This window comes from Myiozetetes cayanensis, unplaced genomic scaffold, assembly GCF_022539395.1.
Source record: "Myiozetetes cayanensis isolate MyiCay16 unplaced genomic scaffold, myiCay2020 scf6-25, whole genome shotgun sequence".
Taxonomy (NCBI): Eukaryota; Metazoa; Chordata; class Aves; order Passeriformes; family Tyrannidae; genus Myiozetetes; species Myiozetetes cayanensis.
In genome coordinates, this window is record NW_026087853.1 from 15,028,524 (window position 1) to 15,054,987 (window position 26,464).

Sequence of the window (26,464 nt, forward strand, 5' to 3'; positions counted from 1 at the left end):
GTAATCTTATTTTGTGCAGCATACACAGTGGCTGCATTGAATGGAGTGAACTAAGATGGAAAATCTAAGCTGTTGAGGTGTAGGACTTATTTGGAGTCTAGTAGGTTAAGGCAGCTTTCAGAATATGGAGAGAACCTCTTTAAATCCTAGGAAAGTTAATTCAAAAGTAGATAAAAAGCCCAAAACACTTAAAAGAAAGTTTCAGAAAACTGGGTTGTTTTTTTGTTTTGGGGTTTTTTTGGGGTGGGGGGTGGTATTTGGTGGGGATTTTTTTGGGTCTTTTGGGTTTTTTCTTTGTTTTTTTTTTTTTTACGTAAGGATTTTTGCCTGGTATGCTCAGCTTTAACTTTCTGGTTTCATCTGTTTTCATGTTATCTGTGTGATAGATTTTTCCACAGTTTATCAATTCAGGCTCAACTTGCCAGAAACCATTTTATCACTTCTATTTGTTCCCATGTAAAAAACCGGAAAATTAATTAGTGGTAGATGCTGGCAGAGGGAAGGGATTCTTTGGCTAGAATTACTCCTCTTTATTTTGCAGGTCACAAATAATTTTTATTGTATTGTGTGGAACTGATTCCACCCATCAGATAATTCATCACAATTCACTGTTGCAGCAGGTCATTCTGCAATGTGCAGTATTACTCCAAAGCTGCTGCTTTTTGTTTGGAAGATTTTAAGAGTGTTTTAAGTTTTTGTAATACAAGTAGTGTTCATCTCAAGCTTTTCAGATTTTGTAGCATAAAGTCTTTGAATTGGGTTCTGTTATCAAAACTGAGATATTGTTAATTCATTTAATATACAGCAACTATGGATCAAATATCATCATTTGTTAAGTAACAACCAGGTATCATTTCAAGTTCAAGGAAAAAAAATCCAAAGATCACAGTGGCCCAGTCTGAAACAGGGCTTTGTTTTTGCTGGACATCATAACAAAGCATTTGAGGAGGGATTCCCTGCTCTACAGTGTTTCAAGTAATTTGACAGGCAAAGAATTGGGGAACAAGGGGATGATCCCATACCATTTGTGCACTGGTAACAGTATTTCAGATACACATGTATGGTACATCCACTTGCCTAAGAGTTTATGGGGGTCTCACATCATTGGAGATGTTCAAAATCGGACAGGTCACAGCCCTTGGCAACCCACTGTAGGTGACTCTACTTCAAACTTTGGATGTAGACAATATCCAGAGTTCCCTTCCTACTTCAGTCATCCTGAGATTCTGGGAATGCAAGCAAGGCAAGCTTTGTAGATAGAGGTAATGATTTCTGTTAAAAAACACAAGGAGAACTCTTCTCTGTGGGCAAGGTCTTGTTACAGTTTTCCTGCTATGCAAGACTTTCTTTAGATTTACATGTGGTAAAAATCTATAAAGCATAGATTTTGTTCTTCTCTCATTTCCATGGTACATTACCCATAGCAATCATGGAAGGAAGGTGCAAGAGATTAGTATTTTTCTCAACTGTATTAACTTGTCTTACCTATGTGCATGTATAATATACACATATATGTATGTATACATAAATTCTCTGCTACAAATCTGCCTTAATATTTTGAATACATCGTACTGTCTTTGCACACAGAAATGTCAGTGGCAAAACAGTGCAACTGAAAAGCCTCAGTTGGGATCTTCACAAATTAAGTTTTTGGGCTTCTGTCTCTGTCTTGATGGTTTTCTCATGGGAGGTTCAGGTATACCTTAGTGATCTGCATTGAGGCTTCTATAGACAGAGATGTCTAATATTATTTAAAGAAAACAAAATATTTATGACTCTTTACTGTTGTTTACGTGGAATCTCCTTGTTTAATAGTACTGAATAGAGATGATGAACAAACCAGCAAGTTAGTAAAAGCGTCTGATCACAACATAAAGAAAAATTTACTTTTTCAAGGGCTTTTTGGAGGTTTTAGAAATGGGCAATTCCTGTTAAAAGTCCTTCCATCTCCTTATGCATTTTACCTTCTAAAGGACTGAATGCAATAAAGTCATTGGCAAGTGGGTTTTGTTGATACCCCTTTTCCTCTGTGCCTTTTGCTGGATAGCTGGCCACCTAAAATAGAATGGGGGAAACCATGCAGATTTATACTAATGGAAAAATACTAACAAGGAAAACTAGTTTAACAAAATGGAAATGTCAGTAGTCTTAGACCCAGTAATTCAAGATGTGACCAGGAGGCCTCATGTCAGAAAAGTGCTAAAAGTTGCTCTTGATATTTAAGTTCTCCTTGTTAAAAAAAAAAAAAAAAAAAGGGAAAAGAGAGAAGGCATGGAAAAAATTGAAAATGTGTGTTCTTTTCTACTGTCCTCTGTAATCTCTTACATCCCATTTCATGGATACGTGCTGGTGCTTTTCTGCATGGATCTCAAAAATGCTATTTTTATTTTGCTCTGTGTAATTGCCTTGCAATATGAGAATTGCTTTGCAAAACACTTTTTAAATTAGGTCATTCTGCTGAACTATGCACTGAGCTAATTATGATTATTTTGCTTCCCTGGGCATTTCTGTGCTCATTGAATTTATTAAAGTATTACTTTATAGCTGGAGCTGAGAACTTACACAGCAATAAAAACTATGTAGCACCTGGTATGCTTTTGCTTGTAGGTAACATCTGACATCTAATAATTTATAATTGAATTTCATATAATTAATAAAGAAATATTTTTAAGGATTTATTTGGGGGTAAATATAAAGAATGTGAAAAAGGCTTTGAGAGAGCAACCATCCTCAACTTTAAATGAACAAGAGGGATTTTATTTTCCTTTCGCTGTGAAAGGTTGTGTTGTAGAATTCTGTAGGTGAGAACCCTTTGTCTACAGAAAAACATTTGAAGTGTGAAGTCATCTACACATATTGTCTCTTTGTTTTTTCTTTTCTTATGCTGCGTAACTTTTCATACTGTTGAAATGTAACTAGGTGCTACCATCAACAGCAATCTGAATGAGGCACAAGCCATTCTATATGGCTTAGTTGCGGTGTTCAGTAAATGTGTGAGCAACTTGGAGCTCCCTTGCCAAGTGTCTGAGCCCTGGCTTTTATCGACCTGTCTTAGAATAACATATTGTTACAAAATTGCACAGAAGTTATCAGTGCATGTATTTTGCTATAAATCTCATGCACTTCTGGTGCTCTGTTGAAATTACCTTATGCTTTTTGCTTTACATCTATCACAGGGGAGCTTTACTTGCTTTGGCAAGAAGCTGTTTACTCAGAGGACCTCTCAAGAGGACCAGTAGTTACCTAATCAACTACAGTTCTTTTTTTTCTGACTAGGAACTATAAACGACTTGTCCTTTAAAACTGTGCTTTATCTTACCCTTATCAAGCAGAAAGTGGCCCACCTTAATGCAAAACTAGAGATCCAGAAGCAGCTGTCCCTCAGGAAATTATTCTAATGCTCACTTTTGCCAGGGTTATGTCAAGCAGCTGCCTTCCCCAGATAAGTTGTCTACTCTGGTTCAGAGTTTTTTCTGCATATCCCCAGTCTTGAACAGTCTTTTTATGTTCTCTCTCTCTCTCTTCGACTGATCTCATTTTAAATTTTTTGGAGGACCTCTTTTGCATATACTGAAGTTAGCTTCTCTGCTAGCTGATTTTGTACATAGCAGTCCTTCCCCTGCTCATGAGTCTACAGTTTAAAGATGAGTTGCACCTTGCATTTTGGAAGAATTCAACAAACTTATTTTGTGTGTATAGCATGATATATTTTCTCCGAGATTAGTTTTCTTCTAATGTAGACTGTATTTTCTGGTAGCTATGTTAGATGGAGTTAAAGAATTGGCCTTTAAGGCTAGTGACAGGCTATTTTTGATGTCAAGTTACATTTTAATCTAGATGAACAGATTAATTACAGAGAAAGCAATTATTTCAGTGAGCTTTAATTCATGGGAAAATCTAAAGTGTGTTTTGTCCAGTTCTGAAAACTGTGTTCCCTTCTAAGATGTGATGGTTATTTTTCCATTATTATGCCTATTAGAGTATATTCTTTTCAATAAGTAGCAACAAATGGTATGAAGAAAATTATGTAGTGGTAGTATTCTGCAGAAAGCTGCCAACTCATGATTTCTTTGCAGGGGAGAGGAGATGTGCTTGGCCACCTCATGTACTGAATCTCACTGAAAAAGGCCCATGTTTTTCTGGAATAAAACTGACTGCTGCCTTCTGTGACTAGAGTTAGGGAATAGGAGATGAGAATGGTTTTTTAAGTGAAACTATTGTGGCCCAAGCTGTGGCCTGGCAGAACTCTTTACTAAAAACCTTTAGATGACCTGCTTCTCTACTATAACTTCAGTGCAATTAAATTTCATCAGCACCCTTGGTACTTATGTACTAAAACAATAAATGCAACTAAGGTATGGCCTGAGGTCAAACCTTGAATTCTGCTCACCATCATCCATCCCTGGATGAATGGACTAGCAGAAACTAGTTCTTAACTCATTTTTGTATTCTTGTGCTGCTCTACGCCATCTCTCATTTGTTTTCCTATAACCAACTGTATTGAAACTTTACTGAAATTCAGACAAATTAGTTCTTCAGCTTTTTTGGGTTTTATTTTTTTCCCCTGGAATTAATCTCAAATACTGTATAGGCTAGCTTAGTGTCTCACCAGTGATAAACACATAGTGTGTTTTATTTTACTTTTCCATCCTACCATACTACTAACTATTCCTTTCTTCAACATTTGTTCTAACACCTTGCATGTAATTTAAGAAAACTGAAATAATAATTTTCTTTCTGAAATACAAACATATGACTTTTAGATAGTAAAAGTGCTTTAACTATTAACTTGCTAGGAAGTCTTTGAGTTTCTTTTACCTTTCTTTTCTGTCCTTTTCTAGGATGGAGATAGCCAGTTATCACAACTTGATTATCTGGATCTCTCTGGTTTAAATTTTCCATTGGCTTGCAAAATTCCTTTTCTTTTACTTTGAAAGTCTGGATGCCTTTTTAATCTGATTTTCTGCTGAGCATAAAGGATCTTTTCATGCTGTTGCTATGATGTGATGTAGTATTAACATCAACACTAAAGTTATGAGCCAGTGTCTTGGTAAACTGGTATTGATGCTGTACATTTGGCATTGAGAAACAATGGTCAGAGTTTCAATTTGTGTTGCCTTAATTGGGTAATGATTGAAAAGTTTCAAATATATTTGGCCCTGAAGTATGTATTCCCAGTCAAGAAATGGGGAAACCGAGGTATAGGTAGGTGCTCTAACATACCTAGCTTTAAATACAGTACAAGCCTCCTGATTTCTCTTTCTGAGCATCACAGTCATGGGACTCACATTTCATTCTTGTGCTTGTTCTTTCCCATGCCTTTGCACTCTGAAGAAAATAGTTTTCCCCACAGACATCTCCAGTGTCAATGTTGTTAAGGCAGTGTCATGGTTTATCCCCAGGCAGCAGCCAAGCCCCACACAGCCACTCACTCACTGACCCATCAGCAGGGTTGGGGAGAGAATTGTCATGATAAATGCCAGAAAACTCATGGGTTGAGACAAAGACAGTTTAATAGCAGAAGCAAAAGCTGTTCACACAAGCAAGAAAAACAAGGAATTAATTCACAGCTTCCCGTGGGCAGGCAGATGTTCAGCCGTCTCCAGGAGAGCAGGGCCTATCACATGTAGCAGTTACTGGGGAAGACCAACACCATCACTTCAAAACCTTCCTTCTTCCTCCCAGTTTTATATACTGAGCGTGGTGTCATATGGTCTGGAATATTCCTTTGGTCAGTTTGTGTCACCTGTCCAGCTGTGTCTCCTCTCAACCTCCAATGCACCCCCAGCCTCCTCGCCAGCGTGGCAGTGCAAAAAGCAGAGAAGGCCTTGTCTCTGTGTAAGCCCCGCTCAGCAACAGCTAAAACATTTCTGTGTTATCAGTGCTGTGTTCAGCACAAATCCAAAACATAGTCTCATACTAGCCACTGTGAAGAAAATTAACTCTACCCCAGCCAAAACCATCACAGGCAGCAGCAGCAGCATTCCCACTGCCTGCTGATAGGAGCCTGTGGGGTATCTTTGGGTTTTGGCTTGCAAATGGTTGGCAGACTTTAGAAGGGCTTTGCCTAATGATATTTAAATTAGTATGGTGACTGATGGACCTCCTATTTAAATGTAGATGATTAAATCACTTCTATCATTTATCAGTGAGACTTATATCTTTAAGAGTTACTGCCTTTGCATGCTGTTACAGTGAAAGGATATGTGGCATCTCCTTAATAGCCATTTCAGCTCAGCCATTGAAAATGAGGCCCTTATCTCAAATTTACTGCAGAACTTTCAATACTTTTAAATAATAAATCACTTCATTTACCTACATCTCCCTTTCCCCCAGCTCTCTTCCTTTCTGGAAGATTTTGTCAATATTGCCTTGGATTTGCTCAAAGAATATATTATTTCATTGCAGCTTGGCAAAGGAGATGGCTATTTGGACAGCAAACTGGTTCAGAAGTATCTGTGGCATCAGTACTTCCTGTGATTACTTTTGAGAGCTCAGTTAAACTTAGCACTGTTTTATATTAATGTACTTTTATAGGTGATAAACTACTTCATTAAGTCTTTGTTTCTTATCCTATATTTTTCTTTGACAGTAAGTTCAAAAGTCAAGAAAAGTTAACTCCAAACCAGCACAAATATGAAGTCTGTGGATATAGAGATCTGAAGGAAAAAGAATTGCTGCTTTTATATAATGGGTGGTTGGTTTTTCTCGGATCTGCTCAGGTCTACGATTTGGTGCATCCTTCTGTCCTGCAAATCAGACTCCTACATAGGTTTGAACAAAAAAGAACTAAGTCTTTTTCTATGTCCTTGGGGGAAGTTGAAGACTATTACAGCCCCTAACATGAATTGCTGAGCGCATATGTAACTCTTGCATGTTTATTTGTGTGAGCCAGGTTTGGAGAACTAATGTCATAAATGTTATGTTGTGTGCTTATGCAATTGGCATTATCTACAAGAAATATAATTTTGAGTAAGACTTCTCAGGCTAGCTTTTTCCTGAAGAGGGTAGTATTCTCTGGGGAAGATCAGTTTGGTAAGATGCGGCAAAACAGAAATCTGTGCTCCCACTCTGTGATTAGCAGGTGGTAAACAAAAGAGGGCAGTTTAATACCTAGAAATCTGTCAGAATGGCTGTAAATATTTATCATTGTCCAGATGCTAATGTTGAATGTAGTTTTGTACTTACATGCACTTATCAGAGTCTTGGGAAACTAAAAAAACTCTCTCCATAGCTCTGTATTACAACTTCTTTCTGCTAATCTCTGATGTGTAGTTTATACATGCATGACTTTTTCTTGCAAATCTGAGAAATCCTGCATTATGATAGATGCTGTTGTGATGCTTCAAGGAAGCTGGCTTTCAAGAAAGAGCCCTTGGATTTGAAGTTGCTTTTAGAAACAGCTTTTCTTTCTTAAGACCTGGCATAGAATTGAAGGAAAAAGAAGTATTAGCAAAACCACTAAGACGTTAAAATGGAGTGCTCATACTCAAGAGCCACATATCTATACATAAAGCAGCTGACCTGGAAAAAAATCTTCAGTCTTTTAGAACTGCGCAGATGAACCAAGCGAAGCAATTCATTAGCAAAGCACTTACTTGGCAGAAATATGAAAACATGAACATTGTTCACACTGTTAAAAGCTAAGCACTGCAAGGAAAGACACTACCCAAAACCACTTGAGCAATATAGCATGCTTTTGTAGGCTCATTAAGATGCACACACTTGATTCTTTCCATTTTTTTTCTAAATACTTTTGATGAAAAATCCTGAAGTTTTTAAATGCCTTCCTCTTATTCTAGGAACTAAACTTTGTAAGTGAAAGTTACAAATGTTTCTTTTAAGGATGTATTGAAATTAACATTTGAGTTCCTTTTTTTTTTTCTGAGTTCTAATTCATTAATTAGTCTTTAATCAGTGATGCCAGTGAAATGATTTGTTTCAACTCAGTGTGTTCAATCTTCCTCAGTCACTACCAATACACTGTTTATATCTCACATATCTAACTTATTATTTAAGCTGAATATCCTTAGGAAATCAGACATACTAAGTCATTATTTAATTCTTTAGCCAGTTTCATCTGGACAGAATGATGTAAAAAAAAAAAGACTTGTGCAAGTATTACAAAAATAGAGGCAGAAGGAAAGACCAAGGCTTTTTCACTAATTCAGATGTTTAATTAGATGTCATCAGGTGCACATGAGATTGAGCGTTTGTAAATTCTTGCTGCAGCAATATAAGGCATAGTCATTAGAAAACTCAACCAGACTTCACTGCAGTCAGTGCTCATGGAGATAGCTCTTAAAAGTTTAACTTCTTAAAATTATTCCAGAACATAACATTGTGCTACATTAGCTTAGTTAACTATATTAATTGATAGCATAACATGTTTAGATGAAATAGAGATGAAATTGTGATTTCTTCAGTGTAATACACAGTGTGAAAATAGTTTCAGAGCTCTAAGTCTACATGGGCAAAGTTTGTGTTAGGTAGTACTTTCCTACTTAGGTAGGAAAAATACTTGCCATCTATCAACGGTGATCTGACCTACTAGAAGGACTGCTTTTGCCTTGGTTTCTGAATTAAAATGTCTCTGATGGTAATTGAGTTTTGCTTAAAATAAGTAATTTAAAATAAATACATAGTTTTAAAAGTACATTCTCTTAATTAAAAACAACATCCCTTATTTTCTAAATAGGTACAAGTAATAAATTAAGTCAGATATTGTCCTGTGGTTACAAATGTTCAAAAGACAAGCAAGTGAATCTCTATCAGCTGCAGAGCCATTTCAATTTCCATTTTTTTCACGGTCCTTTTTACAGTTTGTCCTGACAGCTGACAATAGCTTCTTTGGGATTCTGTCTGGTTTTTAATTTATGACCATTTGAAGAAGTGATAGCCACAATAGCATCAGAACAGATGGTATTATGAGGGTCACAGACCCATAGACTTACCAGAGGGCTGTGAAATGCTGTGACACAAATGCAGTCTGTGATGATGCTTTGTCATATTAATTCGATGCCTAGCCACAAGTTGGTAGGTTACAGCTGCCAGAAATGACTGTTCTTAATGTAAAGTCTAAAACAGTATGAAATGCTGTCAGATCTATTAAAGTAATTGATGCATCAAACTTAATTTCCTTTAACGTTGTGATATGATAGTATAAGCAGCTGATGATCTCTTGAAAATAAATGAGGTAGCTTTAGCCTGGGCATCCAAACTCATCTCATTTGCTGCAGAATCAAACTCTAAACTTCCTAACATTTAAGGAAGTTTTATTAGTAAGTGCAGTCTTTCTGCCATGTACAATATATTCAATTTAATGTAACATTTATATCTGAATATTTTTGTGAAGATTAAATCAATGGATGTTTAGCACAATAGGAGAGTGTTTGTATCTCTCCTCAAATTCAGTAGCTCTCTTAAGTTCCAGAATTCCCACCTTCCCCACCAAACTATGCTGTTGCTGTAGTTCTTACTCCTTGAAAATGCCTGCCTTGAAAAGTGGAAGCTGCCACTCTGCATTTCAGCCCTTCACTCAGAGAGCATTAACTTCCCAGTTTGCTTACTCTGATCAAATCCTGGCTTTGTGAGGGAGTGCCTTCTCTGCCATTCTTGTGTTCTTGCTGCCAACTGTGCTCCAGTGAACTAGAAAAGTGACTCAAATGGACAAGGTTCTGACACTCTGGGAAGCAGGGCTCAAATTTATTCCAGTTGCCTGTCAGCTGAGAATTGTAAACCAAAGGAAAGGACTGGAGGAGAAACAGCATTTGGAATTACACTTCTCTGCAGATTCCAACCTTGTGCACTAATTTATAGTACAGTTTGGAAAATGGATTTCAAGAGCCATAAACCAACCACAGCATATGATTTAAAATGTCAATCAGTGTCAATCAGTCCAGTGATGGATATCCACTTACAAAAAGTCCATAACTACAGTTCATATTTTCCTCAATCTTTAACAGGAATGTTGATATTTATCATGGATGGCAAAGATAAAATTAATAGTGGAAATGAAAATATAGAAATTGTGGCAAGTACTTGCTGGTGGAAGAATATGGAGGAGTTGACCAGAATTCTGGAAGAACTAGTTGGTAAAATAACTTAGGCTTCACTAAATATTACTTGACTAATCATTTGTTAACAGAAGATTTTAGACTAGTTAGTATAGTTAATATAGTACCTCAGCTTGGGAAGAACAGTTGCAGGGCAAAGACCTAAGTCTGATTAAAAGTGAGACTTGGAGACCCTTTATTTTAAGAAATACAGTAACTTTCACGAACATGCAAGACTGAGTATGGAAATCACTGGGCAGAACAAAGAGCTGGGTAGCAATTGGTCAGAGCTGCATCTCCATTGTTCTGCAAGAGCTGCGTCTTCATTGTTGGTCAAACCCAGCATGAGACATCATGTTGTCCCAGTTAGCAGTGTCATCATCTTGTCAACAGTGTAGTCTCACCCTTAATTTTGTAAGCTCACAGATTTCTCCTTCCCTTGTAGAAGGGGGTGGTGTTCATGCTCCACTGGTTTCTTCATGTTCCCCAAACAGGGAGACTGCCATGCCCAGTAAAAACAGTTGAGACTGGTCAACAGAGCAAGTGAACCCTCAGTGTGAACTAAAGCACAGGTGTCACTGGGGTTTTCCTCACAGGTCTGTGATACTCTTATAAACTCAAGTGATGTGGCTGGATGGCAAAACAGACCTGTAGCTTTGCATCAGTGTTGTCCTTATACACAGTGAGCACTGAGGTGACTGCACTGTAGCACTGGTAAGTCTCTGCAATACTTCCTGGGAGGAGTGGGAGACTTTATTACTACTATATGCTCCTTGTAAACATGAGAGGAATACTATATACTACTATATGCTCCTTGTAAATATGAGAGGAATAATCCAAGTAAGGCTAAGTGGCATTGGCACTGGAACAAATGGAAAGAAACCAGCTAGTGAAAAATTTGGGAAGATGATTTGGTGAGGACTCCTTGCTGTGGAATTCCACACTGTGGAACAAAGAATCCTGTACTAAGATTGTGTGTAACAACAGGGCATACAAATGTTTGACCTAGGAGGGCTCTTCTGATCTGATGATGACTCAATGGAAAATACCTTGGTTTTGGAAAGTTTTTAGTAAAAAATTACCAGAGATCCACAAAAAGGTGTGAGAAAATGTTATAGGCTTATATGGACTTGAACTATAAAACACAGGTGATACTTCAGTTATATTAATTGGTTTACTTCCAGATCAGTATTAGCAAAGGCTGAGGTACATCAATGTTATCCTTAGCTTCCCCCGCCCTCTCAAAAAGAATGCTGCTGTTAGGGTGTCTCTCTTTAGTTGTTTAAAGATTTTTTCTGTGGTTTTCAGTGTGTTCAACTTATTCAGGTTTTGTGAAAGGTAAGTCAGTATACAGAGAAGTGTTTGTTTTATTTTTCTGAAAGTGTTAAAAGCCCTCTCTTAGCCAATGGTTAGGCTTTGGCTCTTCTGATCTCTGCCTGATGGTGCACAGATGGGAAGGGTGTACGCCTTCTCTTCACACTGAAAATAGCCATCCCTTAAAGATGGATCTGCTGGCAGCTGTCCTGTCAGACAGGCAGGTTAGCAGGCTACCTACAGCTTCTGCCTTTCCTTTCAGAATCTGGGGGGAGAAAGGGGTGCACTCCCTTTCCTGATGGGAGGTTTTTGCAAACTACCATGAAGATAACTCTTCCAGTGTAGTGTGTTGAGCCTGAGGAGCAGATGGCAGTTCACATCTGCTTTGTGGGGAAGGAAATGGTCTGTTTCCTGGGAATGCTATTAAAAAAATGTATTTATTAATGCTGTATTAAAAATAACCTCTGTTTCGTAGAGGTTACTGCAATGCCCATATACTATGTGCTGCTGTGGTGTCATAACACTTTTGAAACAGTGACATTAATCATAGTTATATCATATGTATGTACATATTTTTATATGCAAAACTCTCTTTGGCTAAAGGCAAGAGGAATAAAAATGTGAATAATGTGCTTTAATCTTTGAATTCCTGTTTTATTTTAGTAATGGAAGGACTGGTCATCTTTTATCTAATGCTGCAGTTCTGACTTTGAATATTTAATACAACATTTTTCAGAATATTTGAGAGAAATGCACATGCATAAATGCAAAAAGGTTCTTCAGAAGAATATCATCACTTGTGATTCCTTTTCCACAGTCTCGAAAGTTCAGACAAGGGAGTGCTAGTTTCTGTAGTATTGAGTGTGTACAAGCATGGACTACCAGTGCTGGCTTTCAATATAGTGGCAATCTGGCTAAAGATCTCCTCATTTTGAACTCTGACAGTTCTATTAATTTCAAGTTTTACCCACAGAGCCTAGTACTGTATCTGCAGCTCTGGTTTTACTTAGATACATAAACTATTCCCCTGACTTCAAATTGATTTCTTCATTAAAGCATTTGATCAATTTTTCTAATTACTATTTCCAGAAGCTGCATGTAACCAGTATGTTCAAGGTGATTTTATAGAAGAACTGTCATTAATGAAAAACAGCTTCTTAAAAAGTCATTGCTTGCTCTTTCTAATTATTTATTCTTTAATTCTGTCAGTGGTTGACTGATGGACAGAAAAACATGAATTTCTTGACATTATGATAGATTTGCATGGACCACAAGCTTTCAACACCAGGAGCCTTCAGATGTACTAAATTAGAATCCAGTATTAGGCAGTGGAGGTAGGACACTGAATTCCTAGTATCCTCAGTTCTTGTGAAAAATCCAGCTTTTGTTCAAATACTTGAATATTGACTCCATGGGCTCACTTTGAGGCTCCTAATTTGAAAAATCTTAGTCTGAGGTTTTCTGTTTCTCTAACATTTTCTGTACTTGAATAATTTTGGGGGGATTTGTGTTTTTTTTCCTTTTTTGGATATTGAAAGCACTTTTATGTTAGTCCTAAGTTTTGAATAACAGAAATACATTTTTTTGTACTTCCAACCCTTTGACTCAAAACTGGGCAAATAATGGCATCAATAATAGACAGTACTTAGGAGTCTCTGTGTGAACCACAGTGATCCAGTGGTAAACTTGGCCTTGCTTTGAATCTAAGCAATGTTGAAATACAGCTACAAATTAGACTGATAAAATGGTATGATTTCTGTAGTGAATATACTGTGATGAACACACATCTATAAGTTGTCTACATATGGGAAAGGAGTGAATGTATGTGTGATAATATACAAGAACATTCTGAATTAAGATGTTTTATTTGTTTCTAGTGTGCTTACTGTAGTCAAATTAGTTCTTGCAAAGTAGCCTGGTAGCCATGCTATGTTTTTATAAACTGATAGGACATAGAGTGTAAATCGAAATTACAGCAGGCTATTGCAAGATCATGTTGTCTTAACAGGAAAAGATGTCCCCCAAGAGCTTCCATGTCTGTGGAGGGCTGTGATCAGCAACTTTAAAAAAACCCAAACTTCAGTTATGAACCTTTCTGCATCTGGGCTGTGAGCAGCAGGGAACTAAAAGGCAAGCACCGCGCTGTTGGAAGGGGTCAGTCATTGTCAAGGCACTTATAAGTACACAGATGCACGAACGACCACGCACGTTCGTTATTTCATGCTGGCGATGGGAAGTTCAGTGAGTAACAAAGCCAAAGTTGTTGTTTTAAAAATCTGTTGCCAAGCAGTAGGTTTTCTCCTAGCAACAAGTGTTTTGCAGCAGGGGAAGCAATTGGATACCTTAGGGGGTATGTTAGCACTGGGGGAAGGGTAGAGGAATAACAAACTGGGGCTTCAGCGATGACACAGAGCACACAGAGCAGCTTCTGGGTGTGCTGGGCATGAGGGAAGGCAAGGGACGGGGACAAGGCAGAAAGGGGCACGTAGGCAGTGTTCTGGGATAGGCTGCGAACAAAACGTTGCCTGCAGGCACAGGTTCATATTTGTTCATCAGTTGCTTTGTTTGGTTTACCGAGTGATCGACTGTAGTATTATTAGCTGGTTGTTCTCATTTAAAAAAGAAAATCCATACTGAGCTGCTAGGAAGTTTTATTTTGAGCATATTTGAAGAAATACACTTTTTATTATTCAAAAGAATTACTTTGTTAGAGAAAACCAGATAAGTAGGTTTTTTTCCTGCATTTTGGAAACAAATGACATATACGTTTCAGTTTCTTTTCCATTTAAAAAAATAATATATTTATTTATCCCTGTCTTTACCTGTAAGTGTTGGTGGTCAATCCAGTTGGTCTTAAATCTTATAATATGGCCTTCCTTCCAAATCCCTGTATTAAGATGCATCTGTATCTGCAGACATCGAACTATGTTTATTCATTGTTTTTCTGATGGAATGGCTTATTTCAAACTGATGCACTCTGTCGCAATTCTTTTACACTTGCAGTAAATAGTTACTTACAGTGACTAGACATGTATGTGCCTTCAGAAGGAGTGTATACATGATTTCTTATGCAAAGTCATACTTCCATTAGATGGACATGTTTCAGCACAAATTCATCGGCTAGAGGGAAAATAAGAGAGGAGAGTGTATAAATAATGTGCTATTTCACTCTACGTAAGTGTAAAATATTGATTATAGAATACATTTTAAAAGTGTATTTTTATCACAGAGGTTGGAAAATACCAGCTGCAGAATTTTACTTATTTTTTTCCATGTATCATGACAAATTCTTCCCATTTTGCCTCACTAACACTTCTGTTTCATTATTTTAGCATAGCACTGTCAAGTTCTGGTAAACCTTGAAGTTTGATAGATTTGTTTAAAAATAGCAACCACCTTAACACTTGCAAAATAGGCTGAAAAAGCAGCATGTAACAAGGGGCAGTTTTGTGATGCTAAAATTACAGTGCATATGGATTTGCATGCATTGCACAGTGAGTTTTGTAACTGTTTATGGTCATAATGCCTGACTTTTAAGGTTTTTAGATAAGATGGGCATGTTACTAGCATGTCCTTCTGAAAACCACAGTGGAAAGTTGATTCTCTCTTAGGCTGGGACTTGTTTAAAAACAATAAGATAGTAGACTGGGAAAATTACTGGGAAGTTGGATGTAGTGCATTCTGTAAATCTCTTGTAGCTTTTAAAAATGATTTTCCACATCTGAATAGCTCTGTATCTGCTTACACATTTGCAGCTGTTAGTTTACTCAGCTTCAGCAGGTCATCGGCAAAACACGCAGGTAATATTCCACTGCTCTTCTGTCTCCCTGCTCTCATCATTAAAAGCAAAATCAATCTATTTTTTTTTGGTTTGTTGTCATATACTTGTAATGTTTTCTTATAGCTGTTGTTTTAACAAGGGAAACTTTTAGCTCTGAGGGCTATTTTTTAGGTAAATAAGGTCTGTATCATATAAATTGAGAAGCTTTTTAGCAAACAACTCATGTAACAGACCTGCTAGGGATGAGTTAATATAAATGTCCTATCTGGTAGAACTCAAATCTCCATAGTTGAGGCTTCTGTAGGTCAGCAGGCTGTGGTTCTTAAACACAGTGAGAATCTCTGGCACTGTTTTGCATGTGAGGTCAGCCACATTTCTTGTTCTCATACTGCCTGTTTCTCCCAGTTTCTTTCTCTGCAGAGAGAGTTTAGTGCTGAGACTTCAGCATCCTTCCTAAAAGAGGCAAAATTGCAAATGGACTCATGGTCAATGCTTTTTGCTTTGAAATAAATTTCATTGCTTTTGAGAACATCTCCCACCTGTAGTGGGAGCTCAGGGAAAATGAAATTGTTCTTCTTGGTAATAAATGAATAAAGGTAAAAATCTCAAGTGGTGCTTCTGTCAAGACTGAGAACGGTTTGTTTTCAGACAGGGTGGGGAAGCAGTCAGACATTAAACCTTAAGAAAACCTCCAACTCTCCTGAGACGAAAACTTAAGCTACACTGAAGAAATGACAGTGATCTTTGTAGTGTTACCTTTTTATTTTTATTTATTTTCAGTTATTGCAAATATAGTTTAACACATCATGATCAAGCTCTGGTTTGATGAGGCATATGATGGGTGATAATTATGACTAAATTTTTTTAAGTTAGTTTCATGGAAAAAATTTGAATGTTACTAGACTAGACTAGTTACTAGACTGTTCTAAATGGCTAGTTTTAATCACGTTTCCAAATTCATAAATTAGTTGTTTAAGTATTTTTCCATTTCTGTCCTATGTTTATATTTCTAGGTGTGTGTTTTCCATTGACTGTTTGGTTAATCATTATGACAGTTTAATTTGCAAGAGAGAAAGCCTGTTTGCAGAAAAAAATGTACCTTTGCAGTGAACACTACACTACATGCTTATTTAAGTAATTATGACTTTATACATTTGCTTATTATATCATGTTGTCAGATTCTGAGGGATGATATTTTATTAATAAGTAATAATAATGCATTTTCTAACTGAAGACTTGGAGACTGTAACACTCCATTTGGAAAATCAGATTCATTTGAATGTCTTCCTTTTAAAAATGCTTATATTTATCTAATGAAAAATAACCTTAATGTGTTGAACTGCAAGGGGAAAAATAACTGTACCAAAATATAACTTTGACATATCCAGTATATATCAAAGTATAATTCTGGCTTATTGAAGAATTGTAATTATTTGTTTTATTGTGCCGTCACCAGAGACCAAATTTTAAAAGAATCTTGTTTATCTAGGATATACATAGATATGTAATGACAAACTGAGAGTTATCTAGGTAGGGTAAGGATTTAGGTCCTGTTGAAGCGAATGCTGATTAAGCCTGCGTTTGTAATTCCCATTATGCATCTTTCTGTGCCCAAAAGATTGTGATATGGTGTAAGGTCCAAGACTGTTTTAAAAAAACAAAAACCCTCATGGATTTGAAGATTTCAGAGTCAAATAATTTTGTCATACTAGGTTTCTTCTTTTTTTAATTTTTGCATTCATTAGTTGGACATTTCTCTGCACCTGCTTCTTCAGTGTTTGCCCAAGAATCAAGAGAAAGTTGCTCTTGCAACAGAAGCATCAAGTACTAATATTATATATACAGTGTTATCACTCTCTCTCCTGACATTGCAGGAGAGGGAGAACCTTATATCAGAACAGGAATAGTGGAAGCTCCCTGGGCCCTCTAGACAGGTCTCCTCCTCACAACCTTCAGAGCATGCAAGCTTTTCCTGTAGGACTGTTTTAACACTGGTTTGCACCCTACTACTGCAAGTAGAGTGCTGTTCCAAAACCTCTCTGCTCTAGTTGCCAGGAATGTTCTGGTAAACTTACAGCAAATTTATACACATGTATTCTAGTGCCAGCTTTATTCTCTAACTAAAAAGGTTTTTCTCTGTTGTGTTCTTTCTACTGTTTTTATAACAAGTTCTTCATTTCCTCTCAGGTTTTGATTTGCTAGGTTAATCAAACCACGTATGTTAGTCTCCTCTTGTAAATTCAGATTTTTATTGATCATTTCAATAGTCATTTTGCTGTGCTTATTCCAGTTTGAATGACCTCTGTTGAATAGAAGAGACTGCACAAGGTGCCAGAGGAGGCCCTAGTGGAGCTGTGTTGCAGCATTGCTGAAGTCTTGTTCTCTTTCTAGTGGAAACCTTTCCTGATGTCACTTAAGTTTTCTTCTTTCGAACTGCCACATTTTCACACTGTCATCCTGTGGTTGCCTGATAAAACCAGGTCCATCTCCCAAGCTGTTTGATTGACAGGCTTCCACCATGCTGCAGAACTTGTGTTACTGTTGTGTTATTTTTTCTGCTTTGTTTTACTGACTCTTGCCATATTTCTGTGATCCTAGTTCTCATGATCAGCCTGTTGCTTTCTATATTGTATCCTCTTAGCTTTTGCTTGTCTGATTGTATCATGATTCCTGTGATGTGTCATTAATTAAAACACAAAACATGATTAGTCCCAAGAGAGTATGCAAAATACAGAAGATATAACCCCTGTTCCTTAATGCAAGTAAGATAAGTATAAATGACAGTTATTCAGCCAAATGTTTTGGATGATACATTAAGATATTTCTGTCTATTCAGACTCAATAGTTGTTTTTCTGGGCTGTATCTGTGTAGGTGTCTAGGAGATACTGAGTAATAAATAACAAATTACTGCTGTTTTGCCAACAGCATCAAGGGCCTTCAGTCAGGGGTTGGGCCTTATTTGACTGAGCATTGTAAAAACAGTCCTTGAACAGGTGCTTGAGTGAAAGAAGCAAAGAGTGGCAGTTTTGTATGTGGGGCAATGTAAAATGAAGTGTAAAGGGGATGACTGGGGGAGGAAAGATACATAAAATCATTGACCAACAAGAGGGAGACTTTGTGACTCCAAGCTGGGTGAGGAAACAGTTGGTAAGATCTTGAAGATAACCTGTGGCAGAACTTGGAAGCACTTTTCTTCCCATTCTGATTAATTCCTAAGGGTTTTTGTTCTGTTGGGATGTGAAATTTGTGTAGAACCTTGGTTATAGTGACTGCAGTACCTCCTTGTCGCAGGCAGCACACAGTGATACTCTTTTAGAAAGCACCTTCCTAGAGCCCCTGGAGGCTCTTGGAATTTCAAGGTCTCTGTTATTCCCAGCTCTAATACCCGATGGTGGTCTGGGCACTGTAAAGGGCTGTTGACCTTTCCTTGAGCAGAGAGCATCTGAGCTCCACAAATCTTTGAGTACTGCTGATTATTCAAACTGACTGGTACAAATATCAGCGGATTGGAGACATGAAGCACTGCTTTCACTTCTTGTGATGATGGCACAAAAAAGTCTCTTCGTTTCTTCAGAGATTCCCTTCACTTTCTGCCTGTGCCATTTCTGATTAGACTTTTCTCTTGGAGTTTTCTCTAAGTTACAAAATCAACCTCTACAATGTAGAACTGGCTTAGAGAGTTTACAGCATAAAGACAGAGAGAAAGTTGAGGCCTTAACACACCAAGAAATCAGTGATTTGACAAAACCCAAAACAAAAGAAAAGAACCCCAAAATTCTCAACAAACCAAACATGGGGTAAAGTAATAAACAACATTTGTACTGAGCTGCAAAATGAAGAAGCCCACACACATTAGAGGCTTTTATAACTCTGTTAGAAGCAAATGTCATAAATGTGTTGTTCTTCCATGTGAAAGAGATTTAATAGTAGGAAAGATCCTGCTTTCTCTGTGCAGGATGCCAACAGTTGTCTTAAACACATCTGTCAAGTACTGCAGCATTCTAAAATGTAAAAAGAATAACTAGATTACCTTAGATTTTTGTAATACCTTAGGAAGTTATTGGTTTTAGCATATTGTGTAGAATGGATGTCTCTTACTATTTATGTTTCTTATTATTTACACAAATTATTGTGTAGCACTTTTTGATTCAAGTTCCAAAATCCCTATAATATTATTTTATGTTTTTTCAAAGATTATGTTGCTGTTTTTAAAGAGGATATAGGGAGATGGCATCCTGCTTAGATTTTAAACTAACATGCCAAGGCTGAAGGTGTGAGCCATATGTCACTTAGATATCCCTCTGTGTTTCTGCAGACCTGATGTGTTGCTCAAGCCCATCTCCAGCCATAAAGTAAGAGACCTAACATTAGTCTGCAGATAAATGTTGTCTGTACATCTGCTGCTGAATAGGTAAAGGCCAGAACTGGTAACTTTGAGATTTTGTTTCCAGTTGGAAAGCAGAGGAAAATACATAGTGAAGTACTAGGATAATTCGTATTGATTTTTGTGAAGTCTCCTCTAGGAGAGTTTGGCTTGAGGAGGGGGGGAGAGGGAGGGTTTGTTGTTGTTGTTTTCTGTGGTTTGTTTTTTCCTGAAGGGTTTGGTACCAAAAGCAAGCATATACTGACAGCTGGTAAACTGGAAGTCAGTTTTCTTGGATGGGTGGTGGTGCCAGGGTCACTAAAGGATATTGCTGCATGATAGACATGCCTCTCCTTCTCCCTGTGACCTGTGGTGTAATGCTTATTACAGCAAAGTCAGGCAAGGACTGAAACAATTTGAAATGTTCTGTGCCTCAGTATTTTAATGAAGTCATCCAGGAAGGGGATTTACAAGCTGGACACTTACAATATATGACATCTGACCATCATTCTGAGAGAGAGTTAATGAATCAGAGGGTATTTTGCGTTCTTTCTCTAGATCGCTTCTTTGAGCTTAGCCCACAGCTACAGTGACCAAATGTCACTGTCCTTTTGATGCTCTGCATGGAACAAGTCTAATTTTCTCTCTACTTTGGAAGCAAAGCTCATTGTCCCAGGGCTGCTGCCTGAGGCAGGAATCTTCATACCATCCCAGCCTGAGACACCAGTGAAAGACTGACTCTGGGGAGTTGTTCTCTTGAGAAAGCTGTGCCCTCAAAACATGAGGGTACGGGATGTGACCTGATTGCCCATGCAAGAGTGGTTCCTTCATTAATGCTAATTGCTAATTTCAACACTAATGCTTGTATTCTTAGAAAAGTGTAACAGCAGGCAAACAGCTAGTATTTACCCCAGTTCTACCACCTGCAGAAGCTCAGCTATACTTTTTCCTGTACAGAATAGGGCAGATGTGATGTAACGTGTCTCTTCCTATGAACAGGCTTATATCTGTAAAATTTGGTTGCTTTCTTTGGTCTTGAAAAGAACAGCTTGTATCCTTAGCAAGCAGGGAAACTAGTCTGGCATATTTAAAAAAAAAGTTATTACCAATATTCAAAGATCTCACATGTTTAATTAGTATATAATAACACATATCTGCACACAAAAAAGCAAGATTTTTGAAAATAGAGAATCTTGAAGAACATCTAAAATTTTATTAAGGTTAGGTGTATTGCAGCCACAGCAACTTTATATATTCCATCTCTTTGCTTCATTTTTTGTAGTTCACATCTGATACCTGACAGTCACTTCAGTGCAGGGATAAAAAACACTGACTCTGAGAGTTATATGATTTTTGGATTGGAAGTACTGTTCACTTGCTCTAGAAATGCTGACTCAATTTTGACAGGTCAAAAAAATTCCAAAACCAGAAAATCCCTCTAGCACCTTTATGTCAGAACATCTGCCAGGCAGATAGAAATGAGCCTGCATTACATTTATTTGTTTACTTACCAATACTGTACAGCACTCTTTATATTGTTCTTTGGAGCACAGTCTGCTCAGATGTTCTGTAGGATGGAGTTAGCAGTCTTAAATCACCCTGGTGGGCACAATTCCAGAAATGTATGGTGGATAATTCAGGGGTTGCATAGAATGTCAGTACTTTCTAATCATTGGTGCTTGGGTTAATAAGGATTTGAGGGACAGATGTACAGAGAGAGATAAAAGAAATTGTGGTCCAGGGAGTGGGGGCTTGGAGGGGAGAAGTCACAAGGACTCTGTAAGCACGTAATCAGGATGCCTCTCTGGAAAACAAAGATTTGTGTTCCATATGCATTTTGCAGTACAGAATCACAATGTAAAAATGCGTAATATCTTTAGGATTATTATAATCCCACAATAAAGCTCTCTTACTGGGTCATTCCACGACTTTTCTAGCACAGTAACATAGCTGAATGTAATGGATGGAGATTTCCACTGCCTCATTCAGCCCATATCCTAGTGGGTTTGGACGTGCTCTGGGATCATGTGCTGGTGAGTTGGATTCCATGTCACAGAGAAAGATGAAGAATCTGTGACAGGGAAGCTCCTGAGGCAGTTTTGTGCCTGCTGGTCCTTTGTACATTACTGGTGTGATGTTAGTCCGAGAACACTTCCCATTTCACAGGTACCATGTGCATTCCAAGTACTGTGGCTGTTGCTCACTAGGCTGAGCTGAGTCCTGTTACTGCCATCCCTGAGGGCCGATGGTGCTGTGTATGGTCTCAGGTGTTACCAGACATGAGCTGGTTGCTGAGATGCACAGGTAGGATATGAGGAGTTCAGGGCACACACCTTAGTAGGACTTCAGATAACAGGAGCTTGCTGCAAAAGCTCTGGTTCTGATTTTTTGCGGTTGGGTGGAGTTTTTGTTATTCAGTTTTGTTCTCTCTCTAAAGCCACCTGGCTCCTTGTTGGTGTGGAGTAGCTTACTCCAGTCCTGCATCAAGTAATTTCTTTTCTTTAATATAAAATAAATAAATAAATAATTTAGTCTCTAACACAATGAGTCACAGAGCTGCTTACTCTTTATTTCACTGCAGTGACAAATCATTTGAGCTTCATGAAAGCCCTTCTGGCCAGTCTCAACTCTTTTCCCTCTGTTTTCTTACAGGCTCTGATACTTCACCAGCTTGGGCGCTATAGCTTGGCAGAGAAGATTCTCAGAGATGCCGTCCAGGTCAACTCTACAGCCCACGAGGTCTGGAACAGCCTGGGAGAGGTGCTGCAGGCTCAAGGCAATGATGATGCTGCGACCGAATGCTTCCTGACGGCACTGGAGCTTGAAGCGAGCAGTCCTGTGGTTCCTTTTACCATCATTCCCCGAGTCCTTTGACAGGGCATCCTGATCAACAGATTTTTGGTCTGACTTCTGGGTGAGGAGACCCAGTGTATCAGACTGCCTGGTAACTGGTTAGTGTGAGAAACTTTAGAGCTACAGGTCTTTGGCAGGCAAGCGGCCAAAACAGCGAGGTGACACAACTCGTTAATGTTGGACTGAGAGGACGGAACGGTGAAGCCAGAGCCAAATCACTCATATCGCCTGCGTTTTTGCCCTGGTAGTTTTAAAACATCATTATATTGTTCATGGATGATGTGCCATATTTTGTTAGTGATACTTGAGTGTTACATAAAATTATAATGGAATCAACTACCAATTGTAGAGTAAGTTAAAATTCAGTGGCAGAGCAGACTATTTTTAACAAGGCTCTTAATAAAACTGTTCTCTTCCTGCCTCTCAACCTCTTTTGGCCCAAAGTCAAAATGTGAATTTTCTGTTTCCATCTCTATTTTAGTCCAGGCCAGAAAATCAGTTGAGTTCTTGGTTTTAGTTGTTAATAACTGTGACGTGTGGCTAACTGTTACCTAGAGCAAAGGCTGAGTACAAGAATATTTATATTTTACCAATGTATGCCTGTTACAAAAAAATATATTAGTTATTTAAGTTTAACTTTTTTATGTGAATTCAGAGTTTATTTATCAATGGAAATATGTAAAAAGAAGCCTCAAATGGAATATTTACCGACATTCCTTATACATGACCCACACTTGGCTAAATGGGAAGATTATGTTAATAATAAAATGATTTTTAAATGGAACCTTTCCCGTGTCCTGGTTAAGAATCAGGGGGAAAAGATGACTTGTGAACATATTATTATGATATGGCTGGCTGGTCTTGAAGATGAACAACACTGAAATTAAATGTATGAGGCTAGTCTAGAGAAAAGAAGCTGCTATACTCTTTGCCAATGGTATTGTTATCTTAGATTTCAGGTTTCCTTAAATCCTCACTACTCTGTTTTTATTCCTTCCACTCCAGCTCTCAATGAAGCCAGATTACCCTGCCTCTACATAATACATGGACATTTACATATACCTTGGTAGTGCTTGGGAAGAGCATGTTAAATATTTACACAATAATGTTTGGTTTTCCTTATCATCTTTGTAGTTCTTTCTCAACATCTCCTGTATTTTGTATGCCTTGAAGGGAAAGTTGGCTGGTTTAGTAGACAAATAACTTGCCAGAGATTCTCTGGGATGTGTGTGGAGAAGAATCAAGGTTGCACTGAATTTTCAGGGTGTGTGAGCTGGGGTTTTCTAGTGTCTGCTCATTTACAGCGTTGGACACACTCAGAGCATGGGAAGAGTTCCAGGTTCCCCATTATACTGGGTGCTCCTTGATATTTGCCTGATTTGTCACAAGAAGTGGTTTTTAAGTGCTTAGTACAAGATAGCAGATGATTCAGAGAATAACAGCAAATGTTTTTCTTTGTCACTGACCAGAGAGCTTACTCACCTCAAACGCATGGAGGATCCTCACTGCGACACAGACTCCGTGTGCTCCAGTGAGCATCTTCAAATGGCAGAAGACTTAAACCTGGGGGAGCTCTTCTGTTTCTCCCCCTGGCATTTCATGTGCCTGTTAGGCTGAGGCTGCTTTCAGATTGTATCTGCGTAGTGCTTGGACTATGTGTTCTCTGTAAAATGGATCAAACTCTGTAATAGGTAGTGTTTTCAAATCTATTTAAAAGCCAGTAGAAATTGTGTCATCTTGCTCACTGCGAAAAACATCAGTTTTGTTTCCCATTTTCGAGCCCCTGTTTGGCAGGTTTTCTTCCTACTGTCTTTGGCTTTCTTTTTCACTTTTCTATTTGCCAACTGTTCTCGCTTTTCTAGTCCCAGCTCGTAATTTGTGCTCTGGCCCTGCTGTCTTTTAGCACCCACTATATGATACCAGAAGGTAGTGCAAAACCTCTATTTGCGTAACTCAGTTCCTCTTGAGCCTTCATTCCCACTTCATTTAGTTACATTTTTGATAACTTTCACAGGTGTGCTCCTTCACATTATTCACTCACCTTTTATTATAATAACAAAGCTTTTCTAACAAGGCAACTTGCACCTAGATCTGAGGTGGGTGGTCTTTCTCAAGAGAGCCTCAGGCAAAAGTAGAGAATAGGAGAATTCTGTAATAGAATTTAGCTCTGGTTGCTCTCATTTAATTTCAAATCCTGGCCTCTTGATAAACTCCCGAAGTGGAAAGGTTAGCAGTCTAATTGTGTCATGTCTTTTATTAGTGGAGAAATTGTCACTGCTGTTGTGCATATCAGGTGAACCTGAATATCTGTTTCCTTTTTCTTGACTGGAATCAGTTTCACTGTAAATCCACAAGCCTCTGCCTCTGGGGAATAGCCTCAGCTACCTATTTTTAAAAATGGATTATCACTGTAAGACTGTACATGTAGGAATTTTCAGGCAGAAGTGGAAATCCTTGCAGCATATGAATTAAACAGCAATGCTTGTTTAAACATGGGTTTCAAGTTAAAAAAACAAGTTGCTAGGTTTTACAGCTGCATTTTTCCTTTTTTTTTTTTTTTTTTTTTTAAAATCAAGTAAGAAGGCCAAGAATATTTTTGTATCTCTTTTAGTTGCTATACAGAAAGATCTGTCTTTTGCAATCTGTTCTCAGACCACCATGGTTTCCCAGTCACAGGAGTGAAGGAAGCAATGCTGAGGTGCACAGCCACTCCCAGGAAGTGTTCCCTTGGTGCCCATGGGTCATCCACATGAGGGTTGTTTCTGGACTTTGTTGCTGACAAAATCTCTGTGTGGATACACGATTTATCTGTGCTTTTGCTTCCCCAGCCTGTGTCAGGAATAAGAGCTGTTCAGATGAACGATGAGATAAATCAGGGGCTGATCCTGCTGAAAACTACACCAACCCCTCGCTGCCTTGCCCCAGGGTTTTACCAAGCTTTGGGTAGGAGCCTTGTAAGGGCTTCAGGTAGTTCTTTGGTCTGATCTGCTGCACCAGTAGTAACACTAAAACACAGAAGAGGACTTCCACTCCACAGGGCAGCCCCTACTTTGCCCAGTTTAAAACAGGTATTAAGTTGCATTGTTAAGCACTCAAACTGTATCTCTATGGTGACAAGCTGTACAAGCCTGAGATCTCCAGCCTTTCAACAGAGATTAAAAGCACTCTTCTCTCATCCATAAGACTGGAATAGCAGGTTGCAGAGGAGAATTCCCTTACTCTGCAGTGTGCTTGTGCTACTCAAAATGATTAACATTTGGTGTACTAAGCATGTGCTTAAGTGTAGTAGCAATGTCTGTTGCACTTGGTAAAAGGTCTGATATAGGAAGGCCTGCAATAAGAAAACTGATCATTCAAGTAATTGGTAAAAGTTCCTCTCTAATTTTGGTGCAGATAGCCATTTTTAGTCTATGAATTATTTAATTTCTTCTTTTGCTTTCATGGTTGATAGAGAATCACAGGAATAAGAGAACCAATCCAAGCAGAACTAATCCAACTGTATCTTTCAAAACTTTTGTCATTAACTATATGCATTTTAAACATCAAAGGCTATTTTTAAAATTGCTTTAATTTTACTTGAAAATCTGTTTTTTCCTGAGTAGACTGTTCTATTCTGGAATGATAGCATAAGCCTGGGTATATCAAGAGTTCCAGATTTACCTTGCTAATTCTTTGTTTGTTCAGTTGTCAGTTATAATGATATTTTTCTTAACTGTCAATCTGGCAATCATTCCTTCTCTAGCATCAAGTAAAAAAAATATGCTTTCAGTAAGTACACTTCTCTAGTGTTTCATCTATTTAACCTCATCATTTCCAAACTACCTTTTCCAGTCCCACTGGAGGGCTGTGCTGGGATGTGTGGCACTTCCACATGGGTCTCTATTATTACAAAAACTAGCTGGTAAGTATCCTACTCATGGACAGTAGGAAAGACAGAGTATTCAGCTTTTGTCATGTGTTGCTGTCATAACTGATTGTGCAAAGTTTGATGGGAATCTTTCAGACTTGCAAAGCCAGCAAGGGGGCTAAAAGAAAGGGGACAGTGAAACTAAAACTAAAGAAAATGGGAAAGAAATGCATCCCCAAACTTTTTTTTT

The 26,464-nt window shown here is 38.1% G+C and overlaps 1 protein-coding gene across 1 annotated transcript in view; it reads left to right on the forward strand.

The window, feature by feature from the left end:
* Positions 1-23,151, forward strand: part of TTC7B (tetratricopeptide repeat domain 7B) — a 136,155-nt gene extending 113,004 nt beyond the window's left edge. The window contains 1 exon segment of the mRNA XM_050335350.1: positions 22,167-23,151. Coding sequence (XP_050191307.1) covers positions 22,167-22,388 — 222 coding nt within the window. The 3' untranslated portion in view covers positions 22,389-23,151.
* Positions 23,152-26,464: the final 3,313 nt, after the last annotated feature.